A 25,615-nucleotide genomic window follows, 5' to 3' on the forward strand; every position below is an offset into this window, starting at 1 on the left:
AAATTATACGATATTCTGTCGCCGTAATCCGTCTCCCGATTTATTTTCCCTCCGAGCGACCGAAGGCTATCTCTTGAAGAAGTTCAGGAAGATGATGGAAAATCATACCGGTTTTGATAATTGGCCGATCTAGAAAAGAAGACGGTTGCGCAAGTATAAACGCGAGAATTTTACATCATTCTTGCAGAGCACTTTTGCAATCGAAGGTTCTCCCCCAGGTCATCTCGTTCAATTGCTCCATTAAATCTGCACCTTTCGTAATGATGAGCATGATCTGTACACAATTTGCTATTATCTCTTCCGACTAAACGAGTTACCTCAGATTCCCTCGTATCATATCCAGAAAAATGTTTCATGTAATTTATAGATCAGATCTGTCAAACGTTGACGTAACAGGATTCTAATAATCTCTTGCGCTATATGCGAAATTTTTTATAAAAGACACAAAAAGAGTCTTGGTATGTAATATCATTTTAGTCATCATTCTTATAATTACAATTTGAAATAATATATTTAATTACATTTATGAAGCTACATATACATGTAGTGATATATCCCGTCTTTTTTACATTATATATATATATATATATATATGTAATTGTATGTTCATACATAAAAATAAGTTTTAAAAGTACATATATATACGCAAAGAGAGAAAGAAGAGGGGAAATATCACTGTTGTAAAAAATATTCTATAAGAAAAAAGAACAATTTTTGTTCTTGTATTTCTATAAAATTAATCAAAATTTCTTTCGCTTTTAGAGAATTCATTTACAATATGCAACGTACTTGCACTGTTTAAAAGCGTGAATGTGAATACAACTATTATTCGAGAGAAGCAAGATGTACAAGGGAAAGTCAATAGCTAAAATACTAATGATAATATAATTGCAGACATGATTTAATCATCATATCCATCACAGAAATCGAGCAACAATAAGTGCTGTAATAATTAATCGTCGATTTGTCAATAATCGAATTTATATATTTTTTCTTGTAGTTCAAGAATCATTGAACGCCGATCGGAAACGATCACTTGTCTCAAGGAAGTCGCAGCTTAGCACAGATTATCCCATAGGGAAAGTAATCGTGTTCGTTCGGACTGACGGCATAAAGAGACTTAGCACGACTCTTTCACCGAATAGTCCTCGGTACGCGCGACCGCGCCGAAGGAAGAAAGAAAGGCAGGTTTCGATTTCGATGGGCCTTGGAGGTCGCGGAAGAGTGTAATGGCGTTTAGTATAATCGTCCCCTCCACGTTCGATTGGATGAATTTGAAGAAAGTCGTCGTTGTGAAGAAGATACACTCCATATCGCGCGCATCTCTTTCTCTCTTTTTCTCTGTCTCTTTCTTTCTCTTTCTCAGTTATGTATGGTATCTACATGCACCACGGACACAAATACCAATGAGACGTATGCACACCGAGGGGCTCCGGAGAAAGGTGCTGCTTCACCGTCTTCAATATTAGAGAGGAGCTTCTTGAGGAGCGGTGGCCTCAAGGTGGTGGTGGCATCGAGTAGGGAGAAACGGCCCCTGGGCTTGATCTGTCCTCAGTTCCCATGCGAGGTTTCGCTCGATATCGTTCAAGACACGCACGATCGTCTCGAGCGGTGTCATGTCGCGAGTCAGCCATCTCTAACGCAAGAATCGGCCGGTGAAAGAAGTGCGTGACCCTTTCCGCGTGAACCAAACGAGGAAAAGCGAAGAAAAACGACTACAATATGCGGTTTGCTAAACTGGTAACTATTATTATAACAGGCCGCGTTCGCGAGGAGATCAAAGATGGTACCCCTTAGATCCAGACCGCTTTCATCATAATAAGCGTGTCGCGTGAAACCCTCTCGATACTATCATTTGTAATCAGCGAGCGTATCGGCGCTCGTGAAACGGCGAAAGTGCATTAATAAAACTCGCTGGATGCGACCGGCAACGAAACGATCGATAATCTCTGCGCAGATAATTGACCGTTTATAATCGCAGGCGTGTTTCATCATCAGTATCGCTTTTCTTTCAGTTAGTTTCGCAGTTTTGAATGCGGCTTCGAAACGTGCGCGCGTCTCGTGTTAAAAGAGATGCTCGAGGCCTTATTCGAATATGTTAACCAGTGCCGAGAGAGGCATCGAATTCTCGAGGTGAAACGCGACGCCATACAATCTTGAATTTTGATTCTCTCTTTCTTTCTTCTTCACCCACTTTTCGATTGACTTCAAAAAGATTAATCGATCACATTGAAGTATATCCTATGGCATGGCAATTTATATGTGTACCATATATATACAATATAATATATATAATATATTTATATATATTTTTGCAATTGTAAAAAAGAATGATTAGATTTAATTATAATTTTTAATTAGTTTATTACTTTATTATAAAAAAATTATGAGAATGTCATTTAATCTTGTCAATAATTACGTCAATGGAACACATGCAACCTCTCGGTAATAAAAGTTTTGGGAACCGGGTGATTTCAGAGAAACGAGAAATGTTCGATATGTCGCAAGTCGGCTTCACCATATCGAGAGCACGATCACAACTGGGAATCGCTTATCAGGTTAACTGTTTCTCGATTCTCGCTAGCATACCAATCGATCCGAGGCTGGTTAAGGTCTTGGATGTGTTTTCTGGTTATTAAACGGGTTACTCGGTTATCAGAGCGCGTAAAGTCTCCCTTCTTTACATTTTCGCTTACTCCGCTAATCGATTCGAAACGGTGACATCATCGATCCGTTAGATTATGTCAATCGATATAGAAATAGATCAATGTGCTACTTTTCAAAAGATTGAATTATTATTAAAAAAATTATTAATGTTTTATCGGATTTTGTGTAAATTAGCGTTAGAAAAAAGAACTTACTTCTTTTATACTTGAAATTTTTAAATTTATAAATATTAGTTTCATAAATCAATATGACTACATCCACATTTTTATTAAATGAAAAAACTTTGTCGATGCGCCGATTCTTTCTTTTTTTCTAGGCATTCTTGGGGGCGACACTCCTCGTCGCCGCGGCTTTCGCCAAGGAGGAGAGCTCGTCGTCGAAGAACCGCGACAAGCGTCAGCAACTCGCCTTCCATTTGCGAAAGGGCGGTCGTCTGCCGCCATATGCGGTGCAAATGGAACCGATAGTGCAATACTCTCAAAGGGATCCTCTGTATAATCCCTTAGCGAGCCCGAAGAGTGACGATCTATACGAGGAGAGTCCGCTGAGCTATTATCCAACGGAACCTGAGCCGATCATTGAGATCATCATTAAGGAATCTAACGAATCTCTGCCGACTCCGGTACCACCGTCGCCTCCATCTCAACCACGTCCCACTAAGGAACCTATTCAGGTGTTCTATGTAAAGTACGAGAAGAAAAAAGGTTACGGTGATAAGACTCGCGTCGTCTACGATCCGCCGATTCCCGCGCTGACGCCGGTAGAAGAGCATGAGGAGATTAAACCGGATAATCACGCGCCGTATGCTGAAGAACCGACACAGACGGCGACTTTGGCGCCGCTTCCGGAACCATCGACGACTTTGCGCGCTATCATTCGACCCGACAGCGAAGTGTATCACTCTGGCGGTAGCGGCATCCGTGTGACCTTCGGCACCGAACAGATACCACCCAATAGTCACAACAAGCGCAATGATGTGGAGACGCCCAAGAATAATCCGCAACAGCGTACCAGCAAACCGACAGCGTCTCCGGGATCGCCGAAAAGGCAGCACGGTCCGTATCAGCCGTTGCAACCACCAGTGCATCCCCCGCGAGTGCCACCTGCATTTCCGCAACAACGTATCGTTAACTCGTTCCCACTTCAGCAACAAGCGCTCCAGCAGCCAACGTTTTTACAGCAACAGCAACAGCCGCCGACATTCTTGCAACAACAGCAACAGCAACCGCCACCATCGCCGCCGCCGCCGCCGCCGCCGTCGCCGTCGCTTCATCAGGCGTTTCCGCCTCAACAACCCTTAAGAAATCTGCCGTCATCGCCATCGAGACAGCCGCAGCGGCATCCCATAACGATTCAGGGTTTACCGGAAGTGCAACAACGCGCGCCATTCAACAGTTTCGGTCCGCCGCCGCATCGTATCAACATCAATCACCCACAGCAACCCGGATTTCCGCCTACTTTATCAGTGTCGCATCAGAGTGTGCACTTGCAGAATCAACCGGCACCGTTACCGCAAAATAATTTCGCGGAACCGCCTCAACAACCACCCCAACAACCGTTATCCATCAGACCTGGAAGCTTTAACCCGGAATCCTCGCAATCTTTGTCCAGACCAAACAGTTTCAATGTTGAGCTTCCACCGCAATCATTACCTCCGTTCAAGCAGCAGGAACTGGAGAAACAACGATATCACGAGCAACGACGACAGCAAGAGTTGTTAAAACAACGGGAACATCAACGACAACACGAGCAGCAGCGGCATCAGGAACACCAACGATTTTTGGAGCAGCAAAGGCAAATCGAGCAACAGAGATTGTTGGAACAGCAGAGACAGCAGGAACATCAGAGACAACAAGAGCATCAAAGACTCCAAGAACAGCAGCGATTGCAGGAACAACAACATCTACAGGAACAGCAACGTCTACAGGAACAACAGCAATTGCTAGAGCTACAACGCTTACAGGAGCAACGTAGGCGGAAGCAGGAACAAGAGCAAAAGCTTCTTCAAGAACAACAACACTATCACGCGCAGCTTAAATATAATCAGCCGCAGCTTCAACAACCGCAACGGCCGGCAGGTGAAATCTTCAAAGCTGTCCCGAAATTGGAGCAGCATTATGCAATCAGAGAGAATCCGCTTCATCCCGGTCCGTTCCCATCAAATCCCATAGTAGTGCAGCCAACTGCATTTCCTGAAATTTCTCAGAACCAATTTGTCTCAGCGCAACCGCTCAATGTTCTTCACGATCCCCAACAACTTTCCGGAAATCTACCAAATCGTTTCATCTCCGCCGATATTCTTCAACAGCAACATCAACAATTAAATACGAAACATCAGATATATCAAAATAATCAACAGAATTTCTCGCAAAATCGTCCGACGCCGCAACAACGACCGCAAATTGCTTCCTCTCAACAGCAATCTATATGGGGTAGTCGACCGGTATCCCAAAACAATCTTGCGCAGAAGATTTATGCGACACCAATTAGTCCTTCTGAAGAGTTCAATTCGTTGTCGACCGTTAGAACGTTCTTACCCACGACGACAACGACGACAACGACTACCACTACCACGACTACCACTACCGAGGCACCAACAACTACGCTCTCGCCGAATAAGGCGGCCAAGATCAAGGAGAACATCGCCAACCTGCCAGACGAAGTACCAGATGATATCAGGGAACAACTACTGAGTTCTGGGATCTTGGGCAATGCCGACATACAGATTCTCGATTACGACAAGATTGGCGACATACCGATCGAGAAACTACCGCCGGAAGCGCTGGCGAATTTCTACGGCGCCGGAGGCGGTACGGCGATCGCCGCCGGCAGCGAGCCCGTGCCAGCGATCGTTAAGAGGCCGGTGACGAAGACAACGCAGCATATAGCGAGCCGAGATGACTCGTCGTCGAAGAAGACCGTCTCTGGCGACTCAACTAAGTTCGAACAGGCTACGTTGCGACCCGGCGGCGTTGAGATGAAAGTAGTACGCTTTGATCCGAATACGGAGCAAGGCCGGGTCGTGGCGGAGCAGCACATACGAGACGACGCGACTCGACTCGAGCCAGTGACCGTGGGAGCGAACGGAGACCCCGTTCAATACAATCGTTACCTACCGCTTAAAGTAAGCGGTGCGTCCTTTCCGATACCGGACGTGCCAGAGCTCAACGGCCGTAGGATCTCGAGCGTCGTGGTGTTAGCACCTGTCGACTACAACTTTCTTAGCGGCGAGGAGAAGGAGATCACGGACTCGCAACGACGCGGCAGAAAGGCCAGTGGCGATGTGCAGCCGGTCAGATTTCTCGCTGGTGACACCCTCAAGCAGCTCGTGAAGAAGCCCACTGCGGAGAATTATAAGAAGTGGCTCGAACATGAGAGCCGCACCGAACCGCAGAGGCAATCGGTCGTGCTCCTTGTGACCATGTGAGTATCGATTATCTTAACGAGCATTACGCGTAGATAGTTGCGTAATTCGTTTTTCATTAATGCTTTTTATGTTGATGAGATCTGTTATATGAAATTATTATTGTATTAATATAAATATTAGGAACTGAACTTATGTATTTTCAAACTTAATAGAATCATTATTGATTAAATAAAAATGTCTTTATTTCTATTTCCTTAATATGTATATATTATTAAATATTCTCTAATTTAGTAAATATTTTAACGCTTGTTATTTGTTCTTATTTTGTTAATTCGTTATCCATTTACCATTAGTTTAAATTTTTGTTAAATTCTTTATTATTTTTGAAATCTTGTAATTTTGTATTAATCGTTTCACGATTCTCTTCGTAATTTTGTCTTTTCATTCTTATATTATACATATGTATCATACTAACTAGTCATTTGCTTCACTAAGTTTTTAACATGTACGATTAATACATGTACGATTCTCTCACTGTGTATTATTATCGATGAAAGTCAATTGAATTTTCTAGTATCTACGCTCTTTCACTCACCGCGATTTTTCAGGCCGAGAGACGGTGGCGATCAGGGTGACAAGGAAATCTTCATGTATGATGTGACCTCTGGATCCGTCAGCAAACTGGCCGGTGATCTTTCAACAGCTTTTGTGGACGCCGCCGAAAGCAATTCTGACGGCACTGACTCTATCGAAAATTCCTTCTCGATATACTAATTTTTATTTCAACAAACAGCTTTCCTTTTCAATTGTTTAAAACATAATTTGTGACCGTAAGCAGAATACTTTTCTCTGAAAGAGATTTTTATAATTTATTATATCCTATAGTGTGTGTGTTATTGCATTTTATACTTTATTTCAACTTAATTATCTCTTTATCTTATTGTTGACCCTGGTATAACAATTAATCAATATTTCAAGTGGTTTAAATGAAACCAAATTTCATTTTTGTTTCGTTTGTTCTTGTTTTGCGATAAGAGAAAGGGAATGGATTTTTATAAATCTATCGATCGTATAAATAATAAACGCTAATGTAAAATATAAAAGAGGCGGATATATTTTATGAATTGTTAAATAATGCATTTTTATTGCAGTTACAATAAAAACAGAAGCGGTTGCTTTTCGAAATGAGGTAGAGAGTCGCAGCAAATTATGTACTTGAAACTCATATAAATATTCTTGTAGATATCTTGATTATGTATTATTATGTACATAAGAATAATTTTGTACCTTTTTATACAAAATAAAATGCAGTCTCTTGATGTTTGCATATGTATGTGCATTTTTCGTAGCTTTTACGTCCCAAAGTGACGTCAGACATTGGGAGCATGCGCAAAAGTATTTAGTGCCTGTGCAACAAAAACCGAATACGCCATTGTCTAAAATGTCTATAAATGCATTTTTTTAAATTCCGTGTTCAAAATTTATTATTGATAATGGGATGTTAATATTGCTCATTTTTTAAGCGCTTCTATTAAATATTGAGTATAATTATCGTGAGTTTAACGAAACAAATAAATCGTCGGGTTTAAAATCCGTATCAGACTATGCATTGAAGATTGAGATTGAAGATTGAAGATTGAAATTTCACCAATTAGGACAAAGAAATTTTAGTCTCTTTTATTCCGATTAGTCATATTCCAATCTTTAATCTTCAATTTTCAATGCTTAGTCCGATACGGGCATAAGGGCAGCTAGACGCAGTACAGAATCGTTAGATCATTCTGGATTATTCTTCTCGGAAATATATACAGTAACAAAAATATTTGTGCGTCATTGATTTCGTCGTAGTCTTTATGCATGTGTAATATGTAACATCGCGATTTGCTACAATTTTGTTTTAGCCATTGGCTGCGTTCAGCAGAAAAAGCAGCTTTGCAAGTGTGTAAAATTCTTTAATATGATTGGTTGTTGCCCGTAGTTCCTGCCGGATCTAAAGCGGCGTCTACAATAGAGATTTTAAGCCCTAAGTCTTAAGAAATTGACTAATCACAGTCGAGTATTCTTCTCATACTTGACTGTAATTGGTCAATTTCTTAAGGCTTAGGGCTTAAAATCTCTATTGTAGACGCCGCATAAATGTATAAACCAATCATATTAAAGAATTTTACAACAGTTGGACTGCGTTCGGAAACATCATCCGTATGCATACGAGCGTCGTTCTATCTTTGTTATTTACCAAAAGTTGAACAAAGATAGAACGATACTCGTATGAACACGGGTGATATTTCATGTTTCCTTACAAAGCTGCTTTCTCTGCTGAGCTGAACGCAGCCATTTGTAAGCGAACAGTTTTGTGATCAGATTAGGTTATATTGTCGATATTGACGATTGTCACCAATTTTTTATTTATTCTAAATAAACTTGGGAACTATGTCAAATTGGCGACCAAGTCACAACAACGGTGCAGAGCGAAGAGATATGTATAAAAATAACAGAGAGGACAGATGTGAGAAGAGTAATGATTCTCACAGAGACAGATCCCAAAGAGACAGGAGCAGAGACAGAGATCACAGAGGTAGTAGACGCGATCACTCGAAAAGAGACGACGATAAGCAGAATGGAAAGAAAAAATATGAAAGATCGCCAGCAAGAAGAGAGAATAGTCATTCTAGACACAGAGAACGCATTGAAAGGAGTAGAAGTAGAGATAGAAGGGATGACATTGGAAGAAGACGTAATCAACACAAGCAAAAGAGAAGCTCAGAAGATATAAAAATTAAAAGAGAATCTTCTGTTGAGTGGGGAAAGTCGAACATAAATACTGACAAAGAAAAGCCCAACTTTGAAGTATCAGGAAAATTAACAGAGGACATGAATACTGTTAATGGAGTAATTATAAAATATTCTGAGCCGCAAGATGCCAAGAAACCCAAACGAAGATGGAGACTGTACCCTTTCAAAGGCGAGAAAGCATTGCCTACATTATACATTCATCGACAGTCAGCATACCTTATGGGTAGAGACCGTAAAGTAGCCGATATACCCTTAGATCATCCCTCGTGTTCCAAACAACATGCCGCTCTACAATATCGTTTAGTTCCCTATCAAAAAGAAGGAGGCATTGAAGGTAGAAGAATACGGCCATATATTATTGATTTAGAATCAGCTAACGGAACATTTGTAAATAATGTAAAATTAGAACCAAGAAGATATCATGAATTGTTGGAAAAAGACGTAGTACGATTTGGCTTCAGTACCAGAGAATATGTTCTGTTGCATGAACATAGTAAGGATGATTCTTTGGATGATGATGTACCTCTTACAAATGCAACTTAGGTAAATAATTTTACTATTCTATAGTGTGTTGTATTTATTGTATTGTATATTTATATCAAATAAAGTGCATAATATAAATACAATTAAGCAACATTAAAATTTGAAGTTATTTGAAACATTACTCTATGGAAAAAAAAAACGAAAAAAAAAAGGAATAAAATGCTTGACTTTTTCACCATAAATGATAAAATGTAACGACATTCAGATTTTAAATTAGTAATGATTTCTCTTTTTTCATTATGTTTATTCTTATATGACAATATATTTTTCAGGATCTATTTCTAATAGAGAAAAATGTCCAATGAATATGTATGAAGACTGATACATAAATCAAATTGATTCATTTAGAGAATCAAGAGGGCAAATATCTGAGAAGCAAGTATATGTATAGATACAAAGCCTCAAGTTTTTGGATTCTTGGAGACTCTTTTATGCGTATTAATTGTTATATACATTGAAGATGTAAGATAATAGCTTTTGAAGGTTCCTGAAAAATATATTAAAAATACAAAATTTAGTAATAACTCATTTTTCTTTTTTACATTTTGCTGTGATTGTTTTAGAAATATCTTAAAGGAATTTAAAGAAAAAGGATATATTTTGTACATAATTTTTGCTGAATTAATTAAAATTCATTTTTATATATATTTATATATTTACAATTTTTAATTCTATTCATTGTGGTTGACTATACATATATATATATATATATATATATATATATATATATATATATATATATATATATATAATATCATACATATATATATATGTATATAAAGCAACTTGAAATTACAAACCTCAAACATAATCATTAGTCAATTGGCATAAATTTCACAAGATTTTATACATTCAAAAACTTATCTTTTCAGAATAAGATTATACACACGCGTACACTTTTATATTATTAAATATATAAAACTATATAGAAAACATAACAATTTCTTATATAGCTTTCCATATTATTCTTTAATAATTATCAAATGTGAAATTTGTACAATGAACAGTGAGAAATTTCGTAAGTTATTCAATAAATATGTTATTTGAAATGTAGTGATTATTAAATTAAACTGTACTTCACATTTATCATTCTTCATTACTATATCATTCTTATATTAAATAACAGGTTCGCGATTATATTACTGAAATCGCACAATATCTATATGTCACAAAACGATCTGCCATAAGTTGCATAACTTTTTGGGTATAAAAGTTTATATATATATATATATATATATATATATATACATTTTAATGGCAGTTTAAAGCTATTTAACTTCGCAACTTTTCATTTTCTTTACACATAAGATGCTTGAATTTTAATAATATAAGCAGAGTTTTTTTAATCTGTTGAATGTGCATTGTTTAATATATATTTAAGGCACCATGTTAAGATAAAAGAAAGGAAAAATTTTTGAGCAAAATTGTATTAGCTATATCTTTCAACAAATTAATAAAACAAATTCTGAGTAGGCCTTAGTAAAGTAAGCTTACTATAGCAATCACAAAGAGAAATGTTACTAAAAATAGTACTTCGTAATGATCTAGAAATTTATTGTCATGTAATTATTTGTTTTCCCAAGTTCTATAGATCTACTCGCGAGCATAACTCAGAATATTAATTAATTCGACTTACGTCACTCGTAAACTCAAAAATATATAATTCATAAGAATCTTATTTTTAGATCCGCTACGACCAGCGATTCACGATCCATTCACTCTGACAGCGTCCGCATTTATATTTGTATATGTGACAATATTATTGCCTTCCTCAACTACAGGCGTCTGTCGCAGCATATTAAACAACGCGCTATTTATCATGAGCGGTATATTTGCCTTGCCATTCTGTAAATTGGAATGAGTCTTCTGGATTTTTGGTAACGTACACTTTGTCACCGCGCTCTCATTCAAAGGCACTTCTCCGTTTCCTGCAACGTTCGCGAGGACGTTGATCTTCAGGCATGGAAGAACCGTCTGAGAACTGATCAAAGACGAACTGGGACGTGTAGAAGGCGCCAAGCTGTGCGAGCTAGAGCTTCTACCCTCGATACTCGTCTCAGAATCCCTTCGCTCGTTCAAGTCAATTCTGTATTTTCGTCCGTTTAAGGACGAGAAGGAGTCCCCCTTCGGTGCCGTCTTTGCAACTGAGCTCACCGATTTAGAGCTGTCCAACGTGTTGTATTTTTCTGGTATTCCCGAAATCGACGCACCCTTTCGATTTGGCAAATTCAGACTAGCGATCGATGATGTCTTTTCATATAATTTTTCATCAGATTGCTGTTGTTCTCCCGTGGAATGTTCCTTACGTTCCTGTATGATCTCGATGGGTAAACTGCATTTACGATCTTGATTCGTGCAATTAATCCTGCTTATATTTGCTAAATTCTGATCCGAGATATGACTCGAACGAGGTACTTCGTAACCACTCGTAGGATTTTCTTTTGGGACGATATTCTCGTTATCTGCTAATAATTCTAGATACTTCGGAATCTCACTGGATTGCGGGTTGAGCATGGCATAGTTCGAGTTTTGGAGAAAAGGTTGCATATCTCGGCTTCCCTCAGAGCTGCTAGATTTCCAGGAGTTTCCTGTACAGAATATCGATTACAATTTATAATAAAGTATTAGGAAATTTTATGAATTGCGAAATTTTCAGAAAAATATATTTTTTTATAAAGAAACAAAATAATTCTTTAAATCTTGACATTTTGTATTTTATGCATGTGTTATTTATATGTTATATAATTATATAATTATATAAATCTTGACATTTTGTATTTTATGCATATGTTATTTATATGTTATATAATTATATATATTATATATTATTTTGCAAATTATGCATACAAATTAATTATAATGACAGGAAGAATACGAGCTTGCGGTGAAAAATGAAAATATGTTTCTTTTTACCGTAGAATGACAGAGGCAGATGATGTTTATTAAAACCTACCTGAATTGTTATGATTTTGATTGTTGTCAGCAAAGTAAGCCATGTTAGACACGCCTGCAAGCACGAGCCATGCAATGATAAATATGAATTTAAGCAAACAGTAATATTCCAGTACATTTAAGGGTTAAAGAAGCACATGATAAAAATATTCTGTTACATATGATCTGATAATGTGGAGTTACATGGATGAAATATGCTTATATTTTTCAACAGGAAACGACGTATAATTAAAATTAATTGGAAAATAAGTTTTGTTATCAGTTTGCATTTTCAATATTTAATTTGTAAAAAATATTTCCTTGTAATCAATCATTTATAATTTGTAAGCTATCGTATGCGTTATAAAATATTATATGCGCTTATATGTGCTTTGCTTCCACTCGTTGTAACATTTCTCATGTCTATAATTTTAAAGTAACTCAACTTTCACATTGTATGTAAATGATGTATGTAATGTTATAATAGCAAAACGAATGATTCATGGACGCATTAAATATTTTATGTAATGCAGGTGCGAGTAAAAAAAAAACTTGCGTATTATCAGTCAACATTCTGTCGATTTGCAAAAATTAATTGCATCATGCAGTGATATGAGTATGAAAAAGGATTAATGTTAATTTACCTCTGCGGGTCAAATAATGTCCAGTATGCACTGGGCTTAATATTGCGTCTTCTATATTGCTTCTCAAGGTGACGATGTTTTCTAGACAAATCTTAAAGCTTGGTCTAGCATCCGCTGCGCTCCAGCAACGCATCATCAATTGATGCAACGTCGGTGGACAATTGAGGGGTTTCGGCAGCCTTCCGCCCGCACGTACGTAATGTAACACTTCGAGATTAGTCCTGGCAGGATAGGGTTGCTGACCCAACGACGTAATTTCCCATATTAGCACGCCGAATGCCCAAACGTCACTCTGCGAAGTGAATATTCCGTCCACCAAGGATTCCGGTGCCATCCAGCGAACAGGTAACAGACCTTCTCCTTCCTAAAGTACGATTTTTGCCAATTAACTCTTTCGCCCAAATTACTTTTAATTTTTTAAACAAGCGTGCTAAAACCGTTTTAGCTTATATATTTTTATGTAAAAGTATAGATGAATAGTTTGTAAAATTTTCAAAAAATGTTGCGTTTACCTTGCGGTAATAATCGTTCTTGTAAATATCTCTAGCTAGTCCGAAATCACCAATTTTCACGACACGATTCTCGCGATCCCTCGCTGATACCAAACAATTTCTACATGCGAGATCTCTGTGCACGAAATGTAACTCCTCTAGATAACGACAGCCACGCGCAACGTCTTCGCACATGGCGAGCAAATCTTGCAGACGCAGAGCATGCGAATCTGTTGGTTGCGAGGATCGACTCTCTCTCAAATAACTCAGTAGATCACCAGCTTCCATTAATTCCAACACGAGTAAGGGAGGATCAGTATCCAAACAAACGCCTAGCAATCTTAGTACATGCTTATGTCGAAAATGACTCATAAGTCTCGCTTCTTGCAAAAATTCCGTTTTCTCTTGCGAAGAAGCATCCTTTCGCAGCATCTTTATGGCGACGGGCGTTATGCCCGGTCGTTCTAAATCCTTGGCATTTCCCTGAAATACCTGCAAAATATTCAGAATTACTATAAAACGCAAATTTTATAAATTTATATATAATAATATAAATTTCATATATATTATAATAAAAATATATTGTGTAGAGGGAGCGTTGAAAATTAAATTTTACCTTTCCGAATGCACCACTGCCTAAAAATTTTGCTAATGTAATTTGTTCTTGTTTGATTTTAGGCAATGCAGAATCATCCGGATCATTTTGCAATGTAGAAGCATATAATGCGTTGGATTGAACAAAGTTCCCGCGAGGTATTTCGCGAAGAGTTGCTAATTCGACGTCAGATATTATCGGAGGTAAAACTGCCTTTTTATCTTCTTTGCGTTGTCGGTAAACTGCTGGATAACGATATGATACATTTGTCTAATATCACGTTGCCAAAATACACACACACACACACACGTACATATATATATACATATGTTGATAGAAAACAATTTATATATATATATATATATATACACATATATATAAATTGTTTTCTATCATCAACATTCGTTTTCAAAAATTCCATATATTGTATTTTATGTAAATTAATTTACAATTAAAAACTCGAGCTATTAAATATACTTACGGCAGAAAAAATAGCAGAAGCAGGCCAGCATTATGATAACGATCACGATGAGGCCTAACATTAATGGTAAGTGCGGTTGCGTAGTTATATTTATTAATCCTCCGGTAGATTCTGTTAGATCGATGATCGAGCTTGATTCACTCCAAGCGCCGAAACCATAAGCATTTTTAGCTCGCACGCGAAATTTTATATATTTCTGATCCATATCCCCGGTAATTATCCAGTAACTGTCCGTTCCGTTATAATATAAATTCCAGTGCTCATTCTCACCGGCTTCATTATCTTGTTTGTTATTGTCGTCAGTGATTAAGCCTTCCAATCGATACAAAGTTATTTGTGAACCGTGAGCTTGTGCAGGTTCCCAATTTAATTGGTACACCGAATTTCGAAGTCTTGTTACCGTAGGTTTTCCAGGAGCGCTCGGGATATCTCCTTTATTAAAGAGAAATATAAATAATATTTCTTTATTTTATTTTAATATACTTATATTTCTATTTGAAGCTTTATTACTAGCTTCTATATTCTATAGATCTATAAGATCTATATATAAAATATTCTTATATCTATAAGCATGTTAAATATCTCATTTTATGTCTTTATCTTTATTTACTTACCTAGCGTTTGAAATGTAAATCTCCCATCAGATGGCCATATAAAATCCTCCTTGTACGCGGGGTATCTCAGTATCAGGCGAAATTTATACAATGTACGCGGTTGTAAATCTTTTATATGATATGTTATATCGTACTGTTTCACCTCAAAGCTGTCTGCAATTTGCCACATGTCCATCGCAACATCTTTGTACTCCAGCCTGCCGATCAGATTATCGCTCGGGATCCAAGAGATGTTTATACTGTTCACGTTGATTCCGCTCACAGTTAAATTGTTCGGTTCCGAATACATGCGAATAGTTTCCTTAAGAGTTTCATTGTATAAATCGCTGAAGTTGACGGGATACACACGCATGTATACCAGATAATCCTGGCCTGGCAGAAACGGCTTCAATATCGTAAAGAACTTGCCATCTTCCGTGCGCTCGAGCTCCTTGATCAGCTGTTCGCCCTTCTGTCGGACCCCGTTTACCGAGAAAAGCAATCTCCAGTGCACCTCGTAGTGCACAGCCGCACAATTCAATACCTTGGGCGGCATCCAATAAACCGCCGCAAGGGTTGGCGTCAGCGCTTGAACCGTAAAGTTTTCCGGTGCGTCGGGTTTGCCTGAACTAGTCATCAGGATCACATCCTGGCCTGATAAGGTAGACAGTTCAAATCGTTTGATGTAAACATTGCTCAGTGTCAACTGCAGCTTGTATTCCGTGAACGGCTTTAGATTCTGAATCTCGTAATGTCGTTTGTATGTCTGCAGCTCGAAACTTTCGCACTCCTTCAAACAGTGGAGCACGTGGATAATGTACAGCGTGCTGGGTAGACTGTATTTCTCGCAACCGATCTCGGAGCTCATCTCCGGGAGATTAATGACGATACTAGTCGCTGTTGCCTTTACTCGCTCGATAGTGTAAGCTTTTCGGCGAGGTATCAAACATTTCGTCGTAGGATAAGCTTGCAGCGATTTGCCGAAGGCTGTGATGTGACGTACATTAGACAGATAGAGACTCTTCAATTCCGGTTTGGACCTATTTAGCTTGCTCACACGGAAAGGATACTCTTTTTTCATACAATAGATTCGATTTTCCGTTCCATTGGACCAGTAAATGTTCATCTTGTCAACCGTGAGAGATGTGAGAGTCGCTGCTTTGAAGCCTACACTTAATATGACATTGCACATGCAACCATGAATGTCAGCTACGTTTAAATGTCCCTCCATCGATACCCAGTATATCACCGGTTTCTGCATATTGGTTTTATCAACTGTCATCATGGGCATTACCGATGAGCTAAACGGGCAGGTACATGTATTATTTATATTTTTGAAAAATGATTGCACATTTTTCCCGTCGAGGTCCGATTGCATTATTATACCTCGGTCATTTGTCGCTTCAATCCAGTATAAAGATCTAAAAAATATATATACATTATATTTTAATGATTTTATAATATTATTTGAACGAAATAACAAAATTCTGTAAGTTTACAATTTTTTTTTTAATAATTTTGTGTGCAAAATGTTTTGTGATTACATGATTTATGATATTAGTTGCAAAAAAGTCTCTTTAATATTGATATTAAATTAAAAAATAATAATATAATATGTAAATACTTAAAAAAAAGAAATAAAAATGAGATTAATATTATATTTCAAACAAAAAATCAAATAAAAATCGGCGTACCCCAAAGATGGCACTATATCTAAAACAGGAATGTATCTTCCTCTCCTTACGATATTATTGTATTTAACTTCGCCAGCTTTCCATATTATTAAGTCCAGTTTTATGATGTAACTGCTGCTTTCCCATGGATTTGTACTGTTATATTCGTACTCCGTCCAATACAGATTTCTTGCTATCCAGTCGATGCAGAGGCTGTGCGCGCTATTGTTCAAGGCAAGTATTTTTGTAACATTGGCTCCGTTGATCTCTGACGTCACTAACTCTTGCATCTCACTAATCCAATAAATTTCGTTTTCAATTTCCAGGTAATTGACGTCCGTTGCGCTATGTCTGGTGAGCGAGTTATTGATCTCTCGATCCAAATCGGATATTTTCACAGCATCCGCGGTAGCGACCAATAATTGGGGCACCGGATTCTCGTGCGTAGTCGACACGTTGATTAAATCCGTATAAGGACCGGCACCAAGTTTGGTATATGCTCGTACTCGAAAGTAATATGTCATATTGCGTCTTAGATTCCGTACTGTGTACTCCAATGTCGAAGCTGAGATACTTTGATCGTTGCAGATTTCAATTTCTTTCCGGTCCTCGATGAACGAACACTGTACCATATATCCTTGAATCACTCCGTTTGTAAACTGAGGTTGATTCCATCTATAAAGAGAATAAGAGATATTTTAACATTATTACTTATAATAAAAAAAAACTCAAATCTTATATATATATATATATATATATATATATATGTCATTAAATGTAAGAAAAAATGAAAGAATTAATGTAAGAAAAAATTTCAGATTCTTCACCTGAATATCACAAGACGATCGTCCGTTATGAACTCATGGCGGAATTCTTTATCCACGAACGCCCTAGGAAACATCGGCTGAGTCGGCACGCTCTGTGGCGATTTCAAAATTTTCCGCGAATTATGCGCCGTTTCCCAGTAAGTAAAAGCTTTTACAGTAACCTCTAGGACAGAATAAGGGAGGATCTGGTCCGAGTTGTTGTACGGTATTGTCGTTTCGATCGTGATTTCCGGGTTCGAATTTGTATTAATGTAATCCGCGAACTTTACTTCGTAGAAAACCGTGCCGTAATTAACGTTTTTCACTGGATCCCACGATATGTTAAAATTTCTCCAAGTTCCTTCGACTCTTATACTATTAAAGTCGACAGCGTTTGGCGAAACCATTACGGTTTCCGATGTTAAATTCTTTGGGTACTGATGAAGTGCGGGATCCATGACGGCCACCATGTGTAAGCCGGACGTGATTCCATTGATCACGGCGGTGTTCTGACCGGAAAGATCGCCGATTACCGCATTCGTACCATCCTGCAGCCACAGCAGATGTTCAGAGAAATAACATAAAGGTCCTTGCACATTTGGATCTTTCAAAGCAGAAACCTTGAAATAAAAATTTATTGTTTACATATATTGTTATATTTTATTTTTATTTATTTATTTATATATTAATTATATATTGTTTGATAAAATTAGAATTATATTAGCGGCATTACATAACATTATTCTGCTCGATAAATTTTATTTTTATTAGAAATAACAATATTCTAATATTAGAAATTATAATATTATTATTAAAGATAATAGTGATCTAAATATAAAAATTAATTAGATACACAAAGAAACCTTTTCCGGAACGATTTTCTGGTTCATTGGAATTCTTTCGGATGTAGGTGCTCGATAAACGATGGATCCACTTTCGTAGCTTCGAACGATCCAATAGACATATCTATTTTCGGTGTCGAGGGTCAGTCCCATCACTTGTTTGCCATTAAAAATTTCGTCCGAATGATAATACCTCTTATTCTGTCCATTTAAGCGTACAACTTCTACAGCGTGACCAGTAGACCAATATAAATATGCTTCTAGAGAGTCGATCATGAGCTCTTTCACGATTGCTATGATAGACATCGGCTCTTGTTGAGATCCATCCAAGTTTGCTCTTGTTATCTATAAAGTCAAGATAATATTGTTTTATAAAGTATATTTTTGAAATCAAGTAGAGGACATTTTTGACATTACTTTAACAAAAATCTTACAACTATATATTAAATATCGATTGTAAAAGTTTACAATCTACAGATATCGAGATGTTTCAAAAACATTACAGTCAAAATTATAATAATATTCATGTAAAAAATTGCGTTATATTTACTATCTGTTGCTTTGGATTCGCCCAATACAGCTTCTTTGATAACCAGTCCACGGCAACACTTCCCACCGAATGAATGTTAAGCTTCGTCTTCTGATGGTCGCTAACGTTATAACGATATAGCGCGGAATTATTTCCTACTATGTACAGTACATCCTTGTACCAACTAACGTCGACGATATGAAATTCGCTCTCGGATTCCTTCAGATTTGCCTTAGAAACGAGAATATCTATATTTTCTCCGGTTACGTCACTCCTCAAAAGTTCCTCGTTTGACGACCACAAGATAGACGCGTGCGAACCATCCCTAAATGTGTAATTTAATTTGATAAATAATTTACGGGAAGAATCAGCGTAAATGCAAAAGAGGCATGTTTGCAAAAACCTCGTATGTATATAAAACTTTAACAAAAAAATTGGACAAATAAAGAACACGTAAAGAGAAAGAGACAGGAGAAAAAAAGGAAAACATTCAAAATTCAATATAAAAAAATATATATATTATATTTATTATTATATTATATATATATATATATATATATATATATATATTTAGCTTAATAAAGTTATTAATTAATATTACCTTAAAGTTCGTCCGCGAAACTCCGCGGACCATGGTCCTCTACCAGCGTTCGTATATGCCGCAGCTTTGATCGAATATTCCGACTTTTCTCGCAAATTGTAGACAGTATGTGACAATCCAACAATATCTTTCTGATGAATAGTTTCGCCAGTCGATTCGTCTATGATCTCAAGCTCATATGACCAGTCTTGCCAAGCGCCCTTACCTTGATAACCTAGTAAATGAGGAGCTTGCCAGGAGACCTTTGCTCTTTCCGCCCCTAGGACAGCTTGTACTCCTGTGGGTGGATTTACTGGAGTGGAAACGGGTTGGCTTGCATTCATCAATACGTTCACACTGACGAAGAAAGTGTCGGGCCTGAAGACGAGAATATTTATTCGTTCGCGCTATTAATGTAGGTTTGATTTAATTTTTTATAACAAAAATTATTTATGATTTTTACTAATAAATATTAAAATAATATCAAGTAATAGGATATAGCTTCAAAATATATAAAATGAGTTTTAATGTCAAAAAATCAGAAAGAAGAGTCTTATGTTAAACATTTTTTATTTTATTAATATGTTTAACGATATCTTTATAAATTTTTTTTCAAAAGTGCCGAGAAAATGACTGCCGAATGTATAGATACAGTATATATTATATTATTACTATTATATCGCGTTAATAGCGGCAATAGTTCCGTCAAGTGAACTCCACGCGACCGTATCTCGAAGATATCGTAAACAGATAACCGTTCAACATAAGAACCATCTTTTTTTTTTAACGGATATTTATTGCTTTATTGTTTATAAAATAAATTATTTTCTTTTAGAATTTATAGCATTATTATGTATATTTAATCATTGCATCCAAACTCGATTATATACATATACAAAAAATAATGATAATTAGTGTTCAAAGCCAAATGTAGAATTAAAAATTTTTTAAATATAGGAATACCTGTCAAGATAGGAATTGTGAAAATATCTATTTTGTTCACGATGATAGCCTTCGGTAAGAACATCTTCGCCATTAGTCCAATAAAATAAACCATTTGCCATGGCTAAAGAAACAACGTTATTGAATTTGGGTTTTTGTGTATTGGAGCGCAGATCAAAAATTTCACGACCATCCAGTGTCACCGATAGTACTGTATTTTTAGTGTGATGGGGAACAAGTAATCTAAAATTCATATGATCTACCGTGAAAGCCCCCAAATTTGCATCCTCAAGAATTAAGTATGGTTGAACCTAAAATAATAAAATAACATCGCGATTCTTAAAAAGATAATTAAATTTTTATATATGTATTGTATAAATGTTTCGATAATAAATGTCTTTTAAAAAATTATTTTATTTAAAGAATGTAAAATATACGTTAATATCAACAGCATATTAAAACAATTACATTATACACATCCTATTAATATGTACGTGTAAAAATTTTGCATCTGTTAATGTAACGCTAAAAATAAAAATTTTAGTAATATAAAATTATAAAAAAAGAAAGGAACTTATACCTCGTGTTTCACACCGTTGCTGATATCGGCCAGATCTAATCTATACAATCCTGCTTTAGTGACCCAGAAGATGTACCCGTTGTAAGGATCGACTTCGATATGCGAGGGTCGGGTCAAGAATCCAGCCATAGCTACTGTCAAACCTTTGCCGTCCAAATTGCATCTGGCTATTTGCCATACTGTGGTCGCGTGTTTTACCTCTCCCAATACGTATAAGTGAAGATTCAGCCAGTCGACGGAAAGACTCAATGGTTTGAAGATCACTCGACCAGGACTCAGAATGGCTTCCGCTTCCGATCGCTCGATAATCGAGGTACGATATACGTAACCCATCGAAGTGGAAACGAATAATTGAGCGGATGCCACGTGTATTGCCACTCCGCGAATCACGCTCTCGGTCTCGTAAACGACGCTGGGCTCGTCCAACATATCGGCACCTTGCATCATGACCACATGCTCGCTACCGAGGATGAGAATCGGCTGTTGTGTATCTTTGACTAAAAAAATCATTTTAATTAATTATTTGTAAATTTAAATTTCAAGTTCATTGATATAGATATGAATTATAAAATCTGAGAATCGGTAGCCGAACGTATTTGATTCTCTGAAATAATAAAATTAATTAAGATAGATCTGGAGGATAGATAGATTTTCTGTAATGTTTGTGCATTTTTGTTAATGCTAATGTAAATATATATTATCTTCGCAACGTACCGGTAGGTTCTCGAGTCGTAGAGATATAAATAATTGCAGGTGGACCCTCGCCGACTCCATTTCTCATAGTCACACTGACAGAATAATTCTGATTAGGTTCGAGATTTTGAAACATGTAGTGATTGGTATTTTCGGTGGCTGGAATATCCTGTTAATAAAATATAACGTATATTTTTTATAACTCGTAAGCATCCCACCGTGAATCCCTCGCTAGGAAATAAATATGCAATTAGGAGAAAAGAGACGCCATGCCAGAAACTTATTTTGCAGATGATCTGGTTCGTACAAGTTGTTAAATTTTATGTTAACGGGGTTTTGGATAATGTAATTAATAAAAATGCAATAGATGTGTAATATTTTTAATATTAACGTTTCAAAGAAGCGGCCATGCTTCGAAGCGTGCATTCTCTTCAAATTAATATTAGTACGCAACTTAAAAAGCGAATAAATATAAAATAAGAAACTCATTGACGATCTTTAATTCTTAATATATTCATGATTTTAATCAAAAAGCTAATATAATAATAAAAACTAACAAAGAATGTATTAATTAAGCATTTTATATATAATTTTCATAAATTAAATTCAGAGGGAAGATTTACAGTTATCAGTGGATAACATGACAAGTATATTTAACATCGGCATATAAAACTTAACGCGGTCGCTCGCCAATGAATTCTTCTCAAACGGGATAACGGGATGGTGGATCTTGCAGAACCAGTTGCACATATTACATTTCTAAATATAAACAATAGTTAAATAGTATAGAAAAGCGTGACGACGCATCTTGCGCGAATATACGAAGATATAAGAGTGCATCAGTTGAGAGAGAAGAAAAAAAGGCTTGTGCGCGCATACAGAAGTATGCGAGAGACACTTCGGTGTGAGTAATTGGACACGCATGTCTTTATATAGTTCTGGCGTGGCGTGTACCTTAAGCTGGGAATGTTCAGCCCCTTGCAGACGCAGGACATAGGACAAAAGTGGCCCGTTCGAGAATGGGCCCGGTTCCCAAGACACAGATACGCGGTAGCTGTCTACCGCCGCCGTTCTTACAATTACCGGTGCTGATGTAGGTAAACCGGCCGGACATGTTAATATTACCACACTCGGCGCTGACACGATCGGCTCCGGATTGTGTTGCGACGATTTCAGGAACAGTGCTACGCGAAACTGTAAATGCCAGTTTTTTTTTTTTTTTTTTAATCAAAAATTGTATAAGAAACGATTCAACAGTTTTAAATGCACATTCCACCTAAGATCTATATCGAGACTAAATTAACGCATATTATTTAAAAATTTTACACAGATATAGTATTTGCATTTTATATTTTATTAATCTAAGTAAGAGTATTTATATCTATATGTCGAATAAATAAAATGAGGTAGATACGATTAATGAAATATTTATGTAACTCAATGTAAGAGATTCTTTCGTCCTTACGTACCCTGTACTTAGTATATGGTTGTAGGTTTTCGACTAGTATTTGGTCACCTTCGCCCCATGATTGATTTCTGCAGTACTGCCATGTCTCAGCTAACTCTTCGTATCTCCATTGCACTAAATATGATATACCACCGGCGCGTTTACCTACGCCTTTCCATTCGAGGCTGAGCGAGGTCGCCGTCAATGAATCCGCGACTAACGCTGGTGCCGGTGGAGTACCGATTTCCGCTATTCGTAAAATGATTTTTTCATTTGATTTACAAAATGTTTCATGCCATAACAAAAATATCAATAAATATTTAATGCATATTTTATTTAATATAGAATTTAATTTTATTTATGTCTATAAATATTGTATAAGGAAATAAGGGGAAAAGTATAAGGGAAGAGGACAAAATAATTTTGTTTGTAAAAAAATAACTTTTACAATTTTATATTAGCATCATTTTTAGTCATAGTAATACCAATGCATTATATAATATGATATGATAATATACATATGCATCATTATATATATATATATGTACATATACATATATATATATAAATAAACAACATACGATCCACATCCTGTCGCACACAGCAATTTTTTAAAACAATTAAAATATCATGTCATCTCATGATATATTAACCTTTAATTAATTTAAAGCATTCAAGTTTAAGGACTTAAACGCATTTTAAATGGCACAAATATCCGACGCTGAAAGAGATCAAATGTTCAAGGAATACAACGATATCTTAGACAATCTGAGGACGGCATTCTTGGAGAAATGGAAGACGAAGGTAGACGATAACGCTACATTGAAAGACTTTGAACGTTTCAGAACCGTCGGCACTGGTGCTTTTGGCCGCGTTCTTCTCGTCAGATATAAACCGACATCCTCGTATTACGCCATGAAGATTCTCGATAAAACGAAAATCGTGAAAATGAAGCAAATAGATCACACGCGTAACGAGAAGCGAATTCTGCAATGTATCAACTTTCCCTTCTTGATTTTTATGGAGTTCTGTTTCAAGGCAAGGATCAAAAACCGAAATAATAACGATACTATCGATACTTTAAATCTCTACTTCTTTCTACACAAAATATATTAGGTAGATGGATCTCTTTTGGCAAATTTTTTTTCTAGAAAAAAAAAAATTAAATTGTTTCTCGTTATATTGTATTTAATAAATATCCCAAAATATTCTCATAAAATCGACACATCTGAGATAACATGATATATTTCAATCCCTATTTCAGGACAATTCTTATGTGTATATGGTGTTGCCGTTCGCGCAGGGCGGCGAAATGTTCACTCATCTCAGGCGTATGGGGAAGTTCGATGAGTCACTAGCGAAATTCTATGCCGCTCAAGTAGCCTTGGCCTTGGAGTATCTGCATCACTGTAGCTTAATTTACCGAGATCTGAAGCCGGAGAATATCCTGATAGAAACTACCGGTTACATCAGGGTAACCGATTTCGGTTTCTGCAAGATGGTAGACGGCCGCACGTGGACCTTGTGCGGCACGCCGGAATATTTGGCGCCGGAAGTGATTCTGTCAAAGGGTTACGGTAAGGCCGTCGATTGGTGGAGTTTTGGCGTGCTAGTCTACGAGATGAACGCGGGATACCCGCCATTCTATGCGCATGATCCCATGAAGATATACGAGAAAATTGTAGCGGGCAAGTACAAGTTTGCGCATCACTTTGGCGAGGAGCTGAGAGACATATTGAAGCACATTCTGCAAGTGGATCTGACAAGAAGATACGGCAATTTAAAAGATGGTAGTATGGATATCAAGAAACATCGCTGGTTCCAGTCCATCGATTGGATCGAGATCTATCATCAGAAAGTGCAACCGAGCTTTATTCCTCATTGCACTCAGAACGGTGATACAAGCAATTTTGATCATTACGACGAAGAACCGCTTGAGATCGCCACTTATGATCACTATGGGAAGGAATTTGCAAATTTCTAGAGATGAGAAACGCTGGCAATTACAAACCGATATAAAAAAATAAGAGATTGAGATCAAGAGATCGATATAGAAATTATATCTAGATTGTTATTTATATGATGTTTGTATCTCATATTTAGTTCTTAATTAATTTATGATGATAATAATCACAAAATAAACAATATTTTTTAAGTTCGTTAAAAAAAAGAAAAGATAATACAAATAGTAATAACAGAGATAAATGATGAGATAAAATGAAAGAAAATTCCCTAAATTTAAATATTATACATTATCATTATAAAAGTTTATAAATGATTGTACACGATAGTGATATTTAATTGTATGAGATTTAACTGTAAGTTCAACGAAATAATGTTGTTTTGTGTTTATAAGAAATAAATGTTCCCTTCTCTGATAATGTCTTTCATCATTGAAAGATATATAAAGTATTTAAA

The 25,615-nt window shown here is 36.7% G+C and overlaps 4 protein-coding genes across 7 annotated transcripts in view; 3 read left to right on the forward strand and 1 right to left on the reverse strand.

Annotated features, from left to right (window-relative positions):
- The first annotated feature begins 631 nt into the window (after positions 1-631).
- LOC138939666 (protein split ends) lies at positions 632-7,324 on the forward strand. Its single transcript, XM_070307688.1, has 3 exons — positions 632-1,740; positions 2,984-6,090; positions 6,643-7,324. Exons 1-3 carry the CDS (start codon positions 1,723-1,725, stop codon positions 6,806-6,808), a joined length of 3,291 nt encoding a protein of 1,096 aa, XP_070163789.1. The 5' UTR covers positions 632-1,722; the 3' UTR covers positions 6,809-7,324.
- A 958-nt stretch (positions 7,325-8,282) lies between these two features.
- On the forward strand, positions 8,283-9,959 carry LOC138939775 (smad nuclear interacting protein 1). Its single transcript, XM_070307937.1, has 2 exons — positions 8,283-9,370; positions 9,643-9,959. The coding sequence occupies exon 1, from the start codon at positions 8,465-8,467 to the stop codon at positions 9,368-9,370; it is 906 nt and encodes a 301-aa protein (XP_070164038.1). The 5' UTR covers positions 8,283-8,464; the 3' UTR covers positions 9,643-9,959.
- A 640-nt stretch (positions 9,960-10,599) lies between these two features.
- Positions 10,600-25,615, reverse strand: part of Sev (receptor protein-tyrosine kinase sevenless) — a 32,798-nt gene continuing 17,782 nt past the window's right edge. Inside the window, exons 5-20 of one of the 4 annotated variants that reach the window (XM_070308472.1) lie at positions 23,220-23,446; positions 22,705-22,944; positions 21,772-21,919; positions 21,058-21,554; positions 20,499-20,788; positions 19,557-19,913; positions 18,977-19,280; positions 18,448-18,771; positions 17,606-18,204; positions 16,800-17,453; positions 15,127-16,526; positions 14,513-14,944; positions 14,053-14,276; positions 13,458-13,928; positions 12,946-13,309; positions 10,600-11,958 (exon numbers count right to left, since the gene is read on the reverse strand). In XM_070308472.1, coding sequence (XP_070164573.1) covers positions 11,075-11,958; positions 12,946-13,309; positions 13,458-13,928; positions 14,053-14,276; positions 14,513-14,944; positions 15,127-16,526; positions 16,800-17,453; positions 17,606-18,204; positions 18,448-18,771; positions 18,977-19,280; positions 19,557-19,913; positions 20,499-20,788; positions 21,058-21,554; positions 21,772-21,919; positions 22,705-22,944; positions 23,220-23,446 — 7,415 coding nt within the window. In that variant the 3' untranslated portion in view covers positions 10,600-11,074. The remainder of the gene's footprint in view (positions 11,959-12,945; positions 13,310-13,457; positions 13,929-14,052; positions 14,277-14,512; positions 14,945-15,126; positions 16,527-16,799; positions 17,454-17,605; positions 18,205-18,447; positions 18,772-18,976; positions 19,281-19,556; positions 19,914-20,498; positions 20,789-21,057; positions 21,555-21,771; positions 21,920-22,704; positions 22,945-23,219; positions 23,447-25,615) is intronic. The other 3 variants (XM_070308475.1, XM_070308474.1, XM_070308473.1) reach the window with 3 other exon arrangements.
- On the forward strand, positions 23,822-25,215 carry LOC138940018 (cAMP-dependent protein kinase catalytic subunit beta). Its single transcript, XM_070308476.1, has 2 exons — positions 23,822-24,235; positions 24,462-25,215. The coding sequence occupies exons 1-2, from the start codon at positions 23,900-23,902 to the stop codon at positions 25,179-25,181; spliced, it is 1,056 nt and encodes a 351-aa protein (XP_070164577.1). The 5' UTR covers positions 23,822-23,899; the 3' UTR covers positions 25,182-25,215.

The sequence above is a fragment of the Polyergus mexicanus genome, unplaced genomic scaffold, assembly GCF_030449975.1.
Source record: "Polyergus mexicanus isolate NDT 795.1 unplaced genomic scaffold, iyPolMexi1.0 SCAF_15, whole genome shotgun sequence".
Taxonomy (NCBI): Eukaryota; Metazoa; Arthropoda; class Insecta; order Hymenoptera; family Formicidae; genus Polyergus; species Polyergus mexicanus.